This window comes from Salvelinus alpinus, chromosome 12, assembly GCF_045679555.1.
Source record: "Salvelinus alpinus chromosome 12, SLU_Salpinus.1, whole genome shotgun sequence".
In the NCBI taxonomy this organism is placed as follows: Eukaryota; Metazoa; Chordata; class Actinopteri; order Salmoniformes; family Salmonidae; genus Salvelinus; species Salvelinus alpinus.
In genome coordinates, this window is record NC_092097.1 from 49,154,014 (window position 1) to 49,167,984 (window position 13,971).

General features: G+C 46.7%; 1 protein-coding gene across 1 annotated transcript in view; it reads right to left on the reverse strand.

Moving 5' to 3' along the window:
- The window catches only part of LOC139535308 (cadherin-22-like), a 217,532-nt gene that overhangs the window by 22,005 nt on the left and 181,556 nt on the right, over window positions 1-13,971 (reverse strand). Inside the window, exons 9-10 of the mRNA XM_071334614.1 lie at window positions 13,742-13,878; window positions 12,479-12,486 (exon numbers count right to left, since the gene is read on the reverse strand). Of these exons, the coding sequence (XP_071190715.1) occupies window positions 12,479-12,486; window positions 13,742-13,878 (145 nt within the window). The remainder of the gene's footprint in view (window positions 1-12,478; window positions 12,487-13,741; window positions 13,879-13,971) is intronic.

A 13,971-nucleotide genomic window follows, 5' to 3' on the forward strand; every position in this document is an offset into this window, starting at 1 on the left:
TACCCCATATAGCCCAGGTACCCCATATTGCCCAGGTAATCCATATAGACCATATACCCCAGATAGACCATGTATCCCAGAATAGACCAGGTGCCCCATATAGACCAGGTGCCCCAGATAGACCAGGTACCCCAGATAGCCCAGGTACCCCAGATAGCCCAGGTACCCCAGATAGCCCAGGTACCCCATATTGCCCAGGTACCCCATATAGCCAAGACGCCCCATATAGCCCAGACTGCCCAGGTACCCCAGATACCCCATATAGCCCAGATGCCCCATATAGACCAGATACCCCACGTACACCAGATAGCCCAAGTACCTCATATAGCCCAAACGCCACATATAGCCCAGATTGCCCATATACCCCATATAGCATATACCTCATATACCCCATATAGCCCAATATACCCAATGTACCCCATATAGCCCATATACCCCATATGTCTCAGATAGCCCATATACCCCATATAGCCCAGATGTCCCAGATACCCCAGATGTCCCAGATAGCGCATATAGCCCATATACCTCAGATACCCCATATAGCCCATATACCTCAGATACCCCATATAGCCCATATACCTCAGATACCCCATATAGCCCATATACCTCAGATACCCCAGATGTCCCAGATAGCCCATACACCCCATATAGCCCAGATGTCCCAGATACCCCATATAGCCCAGATGTCCCAGATACCCCATATAGCCCATATAGCCCATATACCCCATATAGCCCAGATGTCCCAGATACCCCAGATGTCCCAGATAGCGCATATAGCCCAGATGTCCCAGATACCCCATATAGCCCATATACCTCAGATACCCCATATAGCCCATATACCTCAGATACCCCATATAGCCCATATACCTCAGATACCCCAGATGTCCCAGATGTCCCAGATACCCCATATAGCCCAGATGTCCCAGATACCCCATATAGCCCATATACCTCAGATACCCCATATAGCCCATATACCTCAGATACCCCAGATGTCCCAGATGTCCCAGATACCCCATATAGCCCAGATGTCCCAGATACCCCATATAGCCCAGATGTCCCAGATACCCCATATAGCCCATATACCTCAGATACCCCATATTGCCCAGGTACCCCATATAGCCAAGACGCCCCATATAGCCCAGACTGCCCAGGTACCCCAGATACCCCATATAGCCCAGATGCCCCATATAGACCAGATACCCCACGTACACCAGATAGCCCAAGTACCTCATATAGCCCAAACGCCACATATAGCCCAGATTGCCCATATACCCCATATAGCATATACCTCATATACCCCATATAGCCCAATATACCCAATGTACCCCATATAGCCCATATACCCCATATGTCTCAGATAGCCCATATACCCCATATAGCCCAGATGTCCCAGATACCCCAGATGTCCCAGATACCCCAGATGTCCCAGATAGCGCATATAGCCCATATACCTCAGATACCCCATATAGCCCATATACCTCAGATACCCCATATAGCCCATATACCTCAGATACCCCATATAGCCCATATACCTCAGATACCCCAGATGTCCCAGATAGCCCATACACCCCATATAGCCCAGATGTCCCAGATACCCCATATAGCCCAGATGTCCCAGATACCCCATATAGCCCATATACCCCATATAGCCCATATACCCCATATAGCCCAGATGTCCCAGATACCCCAGATGTCCCAGATAGCGCATATAGCCCAGATGTCCCAGATACCCCATATAGCCCATATACCTCAGATACCCCATATAGCCCATATACCTCAGATACCCCATATAGCCCATATACCTCAGATACCCCAGATGTCCCAGATGTCCCAGATACCCCATATAGCCCAGATGTCCCAGATACCCCATATAGCCCATATACCTCAGATACCCCATATAGCCCATATACCTCAGATACCCCAGATGTCCCAGATGTCCCAGATACCCCATATAGCCCAGATGTCCCAGATACCCCATATAGCCCATATACCTCAGATACCCCATATAGCCCATATACCCCATATACCCCATATACCCCATATAGCCCAGATGTCCCAGATACCCCAGATGTCCCAGATACCCCAGATGTCCCAGATAGCGCATATAGCCCATATACCTCAGATACCCCATATAGCCCATATACCTCAGATACCCCATATAGCCCATATACCTCAGATACCCCAGATGTCCCAGATGTCCCAGATACCCCATATAGCCCAGATGTCCCAGATACCCCATATAGCCCATATACCTCAGATACCCCATATAGCCCATATACCCCATATACCCCATATACCCCATATGTCTCAGATGTCGCAGATGTCCCAGATGTCCCAGATAGCCCAGATAGCCCAGATAGCCCAGATAGCCCAGATAGCCCAGATACCCCATATAGCCCATGCCATCCTACTGCACACATTGCCTAGCTATCGCTTGCTTTTCATTGCAGTGGTAGTAGCGCTGATGAGAATACTCACTCCACTAATAGCATAATCCTCACATCAATGCTATATTTTAATTGAGTGGTTTTTGCCTGAGCAGCAAGAATATAAATGGATGTGCTCTCACAGTCTTATCTACCTTAATTCAGCCCTCCACAGTGGACCTACAGAGCAGATAGGAGAATGGCAATAATCAGTGCACATTACATTTCAATCCCACGAAGAAAAAAAAAACTGAAACTGGGTACATTGGGAAACTGATCATTGGGAAAATGAGGAACATTGGGAAACTGAGGAACATTGGGAAACTGAGGAACATTGGGAAACTGAGGAACATTGGGAAACTGGGTCATTGGTCACTTTAAACCTCAGTCAAACCCCTTCAATCCAAATGACGGTTAAGATTTTAAGTTGCAGTTTCTTTTCATTTTTGGGGGGGAGTGGGGGGGATCCTCCGTCGTTTTCAGCAGACTGTTTTTATTGGCCTCACTGGTGAGCTGATCTGTTCTAAATTTGTCTTGAAGAAATATCTGAGACATGAAGAAAGTGTATTTCAACAGATTATTGACACGCTGTACATCTGGTGGCTGCTCAGCAGATGTTAAAAATCTCGATAGCAGATTTCTTGCTGAAATAACATTATACTGAGAGTCTTCTTCAGAGAGTCTGGAAAGGAAGCCCGTGACCACCATACCACAGAACCACCATACCACCATACCACAGAACCACCATGCCACATAACCACCATGCCACATAACCACCATGCCACAGAACCACCATACCACAGAACCACCATACCACCATACCACATAACCACCATACCACATAACCACCATACCACAGAACCACCATACCACAGAACCACCATGCCACAGAACCACCATACCACATAACCACCATACCACATAACCACTATACCACAGAACCACCATACCACAGAACCACCATACCACATAACCACCATACCACATAACCACCATACCACAGAACCACCATACCACATAACCACCATACCACAGAACCACCATACCACAGAACCACCATACCACAGAACCACCATGCCACATAACCACCATACCACAGAATCACCATACCACAGAACCACCATACCACATAACCACCATACCACATAACCACCATACCACAGAACCACCATACCACAGAACCACCATACCACAGAACCACCATACCACAGAACCACCATACCACAGAACCACCATACCACAGAACCACCATGTCGCAGAACCACCATGCCACAAAACCACCATACCACAGAACCACCATACCACATAACAATGCCACAGAACCACCATACCACATAACAATGCCACAGAACCACCATACCACATAACAATGCCACAGAACCACCATACCACATAACAATGTCACAGAACCACCATGCCACAAAACCACCATATCACAGAACCACTATACCACAGAACCACCATACCACATAACCACCATACCACAGAACCACCATACCACAGAACTACCATACCACAGAACCAGGCCCTAGACATAAAGGGATTGTGTAGATTCATGAACAATAGTTTAGGATGATTGCTACAGGAAACAGTTTGTTCTAAATGTAAATTGGGTCAACAGGGAAATGGGGATATGAATGGACTCTGAGTTATTCTGTCTTTGTTTTACCTCCCTTCTGAGGTGAAAGCACAGTGAAGCAGAGAATGGGAGCATACAGTGGGGAGAACAAGTATTTGATACACTGCCGATTTTGCAGGTTTTCCTACTTACAAAGCATGTAGAGGTCTGTAATTTTTATCATAGGTACACTTCAACTGTGAGAGACGGAATCTAAAACAAAAATCCAGAAAATCACATTGTATGATTTTTAAGTAATTAATTTGCATTTTATTGCATGACATAAGTATTTGATACATCAGAAAAGCAGAACTTAATATTTGCTACAGAAACCTTTGTTTGCAATTACAGAGATCATACATTTCCTGTAGTTCTTGACCAGGTTTGCACACACTGCAGCAGGGATTTTGGCCCAATCCTCCATACAGATCTTCTCCAGATCCTTCAGGTTTCGGGGCTGTCGCTGGGCAATACGGACTTTCAGCTCCCTCCAAAGATTTTCTATTGGGTTCAGGTCTGGAGACTGGCTAGGCCACTCCAGGACCTTGAGATGCTTCTTACGGAGCCACTCCTTAGTTGCCCTGGCTGTGTGTTTCGGGTCATTGTCATGCTGGAAGACCCAGCCATGACCCATCTTCAATGCTCTTACTGAGGGAAGGAGGTTGTTGGCCAAGATCTCGCGATACATGGCCCCATCCATCCTCCCCTCAATACGGTGCAGTCGTCCTGTCCCCTTTGCAGAAAAGCATCGCCAAAGAATGATGTTTCCACCTCCATGCTTCACGGTTGGGATGGTGTTCTTGGGGTTGTACTCATCCTTCTTCTTCCTCCAAACATGGCGAGTGGAGTTTAGACCAAAAAGCTCTATTTTTGTCTCATCAGACCACATGACCTTCTCCCATTCCTCCTCTGGATCATCCAGATGGTCCTTGGCAAACTTCAGATGGGCCTGGATATGCGCTGGCTTGAGCAGGGGGACCTTGCGTGCGCTGCAGGATTTTAATCCATGGCGGCGTAGTGTGTTACTAATGGTTTTCTTTGAGACTGTGGTTCCAGCTCTCTTCAGGTCATTGACCAGGTCCTGCCGTGTAGTTCTGGGCTGATCCCTCACCTTCCTCATGATCATTGATGCCCCATGAGGTGAGATCTTGCATGGAGCCCCAGACCGAGGGTGATTGACCGTCATCTTGAACTTCTTCCATTTTCTAATAATTGCGCCAACAGTTGTTGCCTTCTCACCAAGCTGCTTGCCTATTGTCCTGTAGCCCATCCCAGCCTTGTGCAGGTCTACAATTTTAGCCCTGATGTCCTTACACAGCTCTCTGGTCTTGGCCATTGTGGAGAGGTTGGAGTCTGTTTGATTGAGTGTGTGGACAGGTGTCTTTTATACAGGTAACGAGTTCAAACAGGTGCAGTTAATACAGGTAATGAGTGGAGAACAGGAGGGCTTCTTAAAGAAAAACTAACAGGTCTGTGAGAGCCGGAATTCTTACTGGTTGGTAGGTGATCAAATACTTACGTCATGCAATAAAATGCAAATTAATTACTTAAAAATCATACAATGTGATTTTCTGGATGTTTGTTTTAGATTCCGTCTCTCACAGTTGAAGTGTACCTATGATAAAAACGACAGACCTCTACATGCTTTGTAAGTAGGAAAACCTGCAAAATCGGCAGTGTATCAAATACTTGTTCTCCCCACTGTATATGGTCATTTTGCTAGCTAAAGTAAACACTATCAAAACGCAAAATGTGACGTTGTACTATACAGTGCCACTAACCAAAAACACATGAGGATGCATACACTCAATAGGATATGTTCAGTTAATAATGTACAGTACTGTGAAAATCTAATGTTAACTCAAAGGGATAGTTCAGCAATACATATGTAGCTATTTATTTTACCTTGAAAGACAAGAAGTGACTGGAATACACACTGGGGTTAAAATTTCATGCCCAAATAATCTAAAGAAATTAAGAAAATGCTACATTTTAACAAAGCCAAAGTACTCCTGGTCCAGAGACTGCTTTCAAAGTAAGAAAATAAATGTTAAATTGCTGAACTGTCCCTTTACGAAAAACACTTGTAATGAATATACACCAGTCATTGGCATACAGCCTTACACAAAGGTGCTAGACATGGTAGTGGATGAGGTGCGTTACCTCTGAACAATGTCAAGAGCTTTCTGCACTTGGAAAAGCACAATATGAATCCAATCCATTACATACAAATGGCTGACATGATACATTGATCACAAAAACAATATTCAAAAGTTCAAAATATCGCTAAGCAGTCTTGATAAGGACATCACGTAGATTATACAATCACAGACAAATCCCACAAGGTCAGTGGCTGATGCACATCTGATCTATGATCAGTCTGAATTTCTGTCTGAAATGTCCTCCACACAGCGCACCATTACTAAATGAATCCTAACAAACTCACCTTCGTCATCATTGGCTCAATGGTAAGCATAAATAATTTCCTCTGTTATATAATCTCCCTTCCCATTTGAACTGTTACACAGCCTAACACATAATGTTTTGTGCAAATGAATTCTCAAGTGTTCACGTTCATTAGTATGTCGTATCCAATTAGACAAAGTGGCCACTATATGTCATATCTCTATTACTTTTATACAGTTGCAACTTTTCAATACTTCACAAATTCTAAGATATTTCCTTGCGAGGAAGCAGTCTGCACCTGGTCAGGGGCAATGTAAAACCTTCGCTTTAAATATATTTTCTTGAAAGATAAAGACTTTCAAACTACTCAGGTACAAAGGAGATGATTGTGGACTTCAGGAAACAGCAGAGGGAGCACCCCCCTATCCACATCGACGGGTCAGTAGTGGAGAAGGTGGAAAGTTTTAAGTTCCTCGGTGTACACATCACGGACAAACTGAATTGGTCCACCCACACAGACAGCGTTGTGAAGAAGGCGCAGCAGCGCCTCTTCAACCTCAGGAGGCTGAAGAAATTCGGCTTGTCACCAAAAGCACCCACAAACTTCTACAGATGCACAATCGAGAGCATCCTGTCGGGCTGTATCACCGCCTGGTACGGCAACTGCTCCGCCCACAACCGTAAGGCTCTCCAGAGGGTAGTGAGGTCTGCAGAACGCATCACCGGGGGCAAACTACCTGCCCTCCAGGACACCTACACCACCCGATGTCACAGGAAGGCCATAAACATCATCAAGGACAACAACCACCCAAGCCACTGCCTGTTCACCCCGCTATCATCCAGAAGGCGAGGTCAGTACAGGTGCATCAAAGCAGGGACCGAGAGACTGAAAAACAGCTTCTATCTCAAGGCCATCAGACTGTTAAACAGCCACCACTAACATTTAGCGGCCGCTGCCAACATACTGACTCAACTCCAGCCACTTTAAAAATGGGAATTGATGGAAATTATGTAAAAATGTACCACTAGCCACTTTAAACAATGCCACTTAATATAATGTTTACATACCCTACATTACCCATCTCATATGTATATGTATATACTGTACTCTATATCATCTACTGCATCTTGCCATCTTTATGTAATACATGTACCACTAGCCACTTTAAACTATGCCACTTTATGTTTACATACCCTACAGTACTCATCTCATATGTATATACCGTACTCTATACCATCTACTGCATCTTGCCTATGCCGTTCTGTACCATCACTCATTCATATATCTTTATGTACATATTCTTTATCCCTTTACACTTGTGTGTATAAGGTAGTAGTTGTGGAATTGTTAGGTTAGATTACTTGTTGTTATTACTGCATTGTCGGAACTAGAAGCACAAGCATTTCGCTACACTCGCATTAACATCTGCTAACCATGTGTATGTGACTAATAAAATTTGATTTGATTTTGATTTGATTTGATTTGGTATCTTGTTACCCTAAGGGTGGGACAAGTATACATTTCCCCCCTATTTAACTGTCTCGGGAAAAAAAACTGTTTGCAATGTGATATCATACTATCTATCACAGGTCTTTGAAATGATGTGTCAGTCTTGCCGCCCTGATAGGATTCTTCCCCGACAGGTCTGTCAAGAGTCTGCAGAAGATGCAAAAAGCTGCTTTTGACACTACTACTCAGCTCTTTGGTCTCCCATCGAGGGAAGAACTAGATACAGTACACTGCAGAGGGAACCGCCTTTATGCTGCCTTCAAGCGCAAATCGGAACTAGGAAAGAAAGAAAACTGGGGATACAATGCTTCTAACCAAGTTTCACACTCGTATTTACCACTTGAAAGCTGGTAATGAACCGTTTTGGACGTCTCAAGCTCTGAATTAAGACACGTTCTGGGGATTTTTTAAGCATATGTGAATGCAAACAATTGAGTTGACACTCCGATAGGAGGAAAATGCTGTATGACTGCCTCTGACATGGTGATATCATTCTTAAAGTATAATATGTTTGGTTGTTCTGGCCTTGCTCATTGCTAATCGGGGTCAATCACCCCTGCAACATGATGACCAACCATGGACCTCATTCAAGAAAGGTGTCACGCCCTGGCCTTAGTATTATTTGTTTTCTTTATTATTTTAGTTAGGTCAGGGTGTGACATGGGGTATGTGTGTGTTTTGGGGGATTATATGGTATAGGGGGTGTTGGTTGTAGTGTATGGGTTTGTGTTGAGTGTATGTGTCTAGGTATGTCTATGGTTGAGTGTAGGTGTTTAGGAAAGTCTATGGTTGCCTGATTTGGTTCTCAATCAGAGACAGCTGGTTATTGTTGTCTCTGATTGGGAGCCATATTTAAGGTAGCCATAGGCTTTAGGTGTTTGTGGGTAATTGTCTATGTTGAACGTTTGTAGCCTGTGTGTGTGCACTACGTTTATAGCTTCACGGTCGTTTGTTGTTTTGTATAGTTTGTATAAGTGTTTCGTTTCGTGTTCATCTTCGTGGTTCTAATAAAAGAAGATGTATTCATATCCCGCTGCGCCTTGGTCCGTCTCTCCTCCACACGATCGTGACAGAATTACCCACCAAACAAGGATCAAGCAGCGTGATCAGTGGCAACAGGAGCAAGGAACAAAGGATTCATGGACATGGGAGGAGATTTTGGATGGAAAGGGACCTTGGGCACAACCGGGAGAATATCGCCTCCCTCGTGAAGAGCTGGAGGCAGCGAAAGCCGAGAGGAGGCGATATGAGGAGGCAGCACGGAGGCAAGGCTGGAAGCCCGCAAGTACAACCCAAAAATTTCTTGGGGGGGGCTTAGAGGTAGTGGGCCGAGGGCAGGTAGGAGACCTGCGCCCACTTCCCAGGCTAACCGTGGAGAGCGGGAGTACGGGCGGACACCGTGTTACGCAGTAGAGCGCACGGTGTCTCCTGTACGTGTTCATAGCCCGGTGCGGGTTATTCCACCTCCCCGCACTGGTAGGGCTAGATTGGGCATTGAGCCAGGTGCCATGAAGCCGGCTCAACGCGTCTGGTCTCCAGTGCGTCTCCTTGGGCCGGCTTACATGGCACCAGCCTTACGCATGGTGTCCCCGGTTCGCCTACATAGCCCGGTGCGGGTTATTCCACCTCCCCGCACTGGGCGGGCGACGGGGACCATTCAACCAGGTAAGGTTGGGCAGGCTCGGTGCTCAAGGGAGTCAGTACGCCTGCACGGTCCGGTATTTCCGGCGCCACCTCCCCGCCCCAGTCCAGTTCCACCAGTGCCTACACCACGCACCAGGCTTCCAGTGTGTCTCCAGAGCCCTGTTCCTCCTCCACGCACTCGTCCAATGGTGCGTGTCTCCCGCCCATTACCACCTGTGCCTACGCCACGCACCAAGTCTCCTGTGCGTCTCCAGAGTCCTGTGCATCCTGTTGCTGCTCCCCGCACTAGCCTTGAAGTGCGTGTCCCCAGCCCGGTACCACCAGTGCCGGCACCACGCACTAGGCCTAATGTGCGTATCCAGGGTCCAGTATGCCCTGTTCCTTCTCCCCGCACTAGCCTTGAGATGCGTGTCTCCAGCACGGTACCACCAGTTCCGGCACCACGCACCAGGCCTACAGTGCGCCTCATCCGGCCAGAGCCATCCGTCTCCCCAGCGCCATCTGAGCCATCCGTCTCCCCAGCGCCATCTGAGCCATCCGTCTCCCCAGCGCCATCTGAGCCATCCGTCTCCCCAGCGCCATCTGAGCCATCCGTCTCCCCAGCGCCATCTGAGCCATCCGTCTCCCCAGCGCCATCTGAGCCATCCGTCTGCCCAGTGCCGTCTGAGCCATCCGTCTGCCCAGTGCCGTCTGAGCCATCCGTCTGTCCCGAGCCATTAGAGCCGCCCGTCTGTCCCGAGCCGTCAGAGCCGTTCGTCAGTCAGGAGCTGCTAGAGCCATTCGTCAGACAGGATCTGCCAGAACCGCCAACCAGACAGGATCTGCCAGAGCCGCCAACCAGACAGGATCTGCTAGAGCCGCCAACCAGACAGGATCTGCCAGAGCCGCCAACCAGACAGGATCTGCCAGAGCCGCCAACCAGACAGGATCTGCCAGAGCCGCCAACCAGACAGGATCTGCCAGAGCCGCCAACCAGACAGGATCTGCCAGAACCGCCAACCAGACAGGATCTGCCAGAACCGCCAACCAGACAGGATCTGCCAGAACCGCCAACCAGCCGTGAGCGTCCAGAGCCGCCAGCCAGCCGTGAGCGTCCAGAGCCGTCAGCCTGCCGTGAGCGTCCAGAGCCGTCAGCCTGCCGTGAGCGTCCAGAGCCGTCAGCCTGCCGTGAGCTTCCAGAGCCGTCAGCCTGCCGTGAGCGTCCAGAGCCGTCAGCCAGCCGTGAGCGTCCAGAGCCGTCAGCCAGCCGTGAGCGTCCAGAGCCGTCAGCCAGCCGTGGGCGTCCAGAGCCGTCAGCCAGCCGTGGGCGTCCAGAGCCGTCAGCCAGCCATGGGCGTCCAGAGCCGTCAGCCAGCCATGGGCAGCCAGAGTCGCCCGCCAGCCATGGGCAGCCAGAGTCGCCCGCCAGCCATGGGCAGCCAGAGTCGCCCGCCAGCCATGGGCAGCCAGAGTCGCCCGCCAGCCATGGGCAGCCAGAGTCGCCCGCCAGCCATGGGCAGCCAGAGTCGCCCGCCAGCCATGAGCAGCCAGAGTCGCCAGTCAGCCGGGATCGACTGAATCCGCCAGTCAGCCAGGATCTACCAGAGACACCGAAGCGGATATTGACAATGCTGGAGTGGGGGCCACGTCCCGCACCCGAGCCGCCGCCATATTAGGGCCCACCCCGGACCCTCCCTTTATATGTCAGGTTTTGCGGCCGGAGTCCGCACCTTTTGGGGGGGGTACTGTCACGCCCTGGCCTTAGTATTATTTGTTTTCTTTATTATTTTAGTTAGGTCAGGGTGTGACATGGGGTATGTGTGTGTTTTGGGTGATTATATGGTATAGGGGGTGTTGGTTGTAGTGTATGGGTTTGTGTTGAGTGTATGTGTCTAGGTATGTCTATGGTTGAATGTAGGTGTTTAGGAAAGTCTATGGTTGCCTGATTTGGTTCTCAATCAGAGACAGCTGGTTATTGTTGTCTCTGATTGGGAGCCATATTTAAGGTAGCCATAGGCTTTAGGTGTTTGTGGGTAATTGTCTATGTTGAACGTTTGTAGCCTGTGTGTGTGCACTACGTTTATAGCTTCACGGTCGTTTGTTGTTTTGTATAGTTTGTATAAGTGTTTCGTTTCGTGTTCATCTTCGTGGTTCTAATAAAAGAAGATGTATTCATATCCCGCTGCGCCTTGGTCCGTCTCTCCTCCACACGATCGTGACAAAAGGACTCAACAATGCTGATGTACTGTAGCCAGCAATCACACGGTTTTAATGTCAATAACGGGGTTGGGGAATAATGAGGGGTCATGTTATTTTCCTATAATCTTAAAATGGCCTTGTTCAATTCAACCTTTTGCCACTCCAACCATAACTAGCGGAGGAGTCATAAAACCAAGTTGCACAAAACTGTTGAAAGAGTTATTTAAAAAAAAGTTTTGTCCTGGTGGTTTGCTGCTTCACTTCTCTTGACTCCTGCTCAATGTGCTCGAGAATCAATGAGCCGCTGGCGATAAGAAACATTTGGAGAGAATTTCTGATGAAGTCAACCGTCGACTTTGTTTGTCTGGGTAAAAAAAAAAAAGAAAAGAGAAGCAAGGAAGGGCTTTATCTGTCATGTACAGCCCTGTGTTTATGCCTGATATGGGCTCAAATCACTCTCTCACACAATTAAATGGTAAATTAACATTAAAATGTGCCTATGTCATAATGTGAGCACAGAGAGAAAGAGCACAATAGCAAACAATTTGTCTTGAGAATTACAACACCAAGCAGATGCTGAAAGACTCCCAAATGCTCATTTGCTCCACATGTTTGAGTGAGAAGTTTGCTCGCAACGCAAACAAATGTGTCGCGTAGAGCACAATCCCAAACTACCATGAATAATTATATTCGTACGCGTACAACTATAACACACAGTATAAGGTTACGTTTTTACACTTAAAGGGATAGTTCACACAACTTATACATTGGTTTCATTACCCTGTAAGCAGTCTATGGACGAGTTATGATGACAATCTATGCTTTGGTTTAGTTGTTTCCCTAGCACTGTTTCCACATGCTAACATTTTAGCCTTTTTTTGGCACAAATCCAATTCAAGTCATGGGACTGAAATTAGCACTTTTAGCGTATCATGTCCAAATCATCAAAAAGTAACTAAAATTGATTGTGAAGCTTAACAAATTTACTTAAAGATGATTTAAACATGATGCATTAAAAATGCTAATATATTGTCCCATGACATGAATGGGATTTTTCATACGATTGCTAAATCTTTAGCATGTGGAACCAGTGCCAGGAAAGCTAAACCAAAGCATGGATTGCTGTCATACCTTGTCCATAAACGTCTTACAGGGTAAGGAAACCAATATGTAATTTTGTAATTTGGGTGAACTATCCCTTTAAGGGAGAAAAACAAACACAGAGAGAAGTAGAATTCACTGTTGTGCTGAAATGGTTTATTTCATCCTGTGAGGCCAGGTAGATATTACTAGCCAGATGCAGAATGCAATCTCTTGTGCTTTCAATACAATCCCAACATCACTTCATCTGTCAAAGATTGGAAAAAGTACTCTGTGTATTCCTGTCACTGCACGACGTTTAGTTCTCAGGGTATAAGAATAGCTTGCCACCAGCTACTCCACCGTCAGGGTATTACATTCTTCATTTTCTTTGCGAATGAAAAAGTATTGAGCAAGATGAAACAACGTTACATGTGTTTTGCTTTTATTTTGGATTATGTCACAACTTGTTGGTGCTGATGATATCTGTCGGTCATCTGTGATTCCATAGCAATATCATAACAATCACTTCACGTAGAGCCTTAGTATATATGAAAAGACAAAACAAACCAAACTTCAGATTAGTATCATATCAGTTACTATAGGGGCAAGGCTGGGTGTTATAAACTGCTATGACAGGTGCTATGTCATTCTTATGATAGTGTTATGTATCATGGCCCTGTATCAGCCTCTCAGTCAAAGGCATATTACCAATTCTTACTTGAAGATATGATAACATTTAAAACGTACAGGTATAATGCTTTAAAACTTGTTATAAGCATGTATGAGCCTTTATGATGTCTTATAACAAGGCTTATAATATGTTATGTCTCTCTATGTATACAATGCAATACACATTCATAGAACTGGAGCATATACCTGCTTCCACTGCTGTCACAGTGATGTTGTGCCAGCCAGCCGTCTCTCGGTCCAGAATCTTGCCCAGGGTGATGGAGCCCGATACTGGATCAATGTGGAAGATCTGCTCCTGGTCTGTACTTCGGTCAATGGAGAACCTGGTAGGGAGAGCGAGGAAAAAGGGGAGTACGTATTTGAACGGTGTAAAATCCAATTCTAAACCATCTGCAAGACTTTTTCGGTGGCTGCCC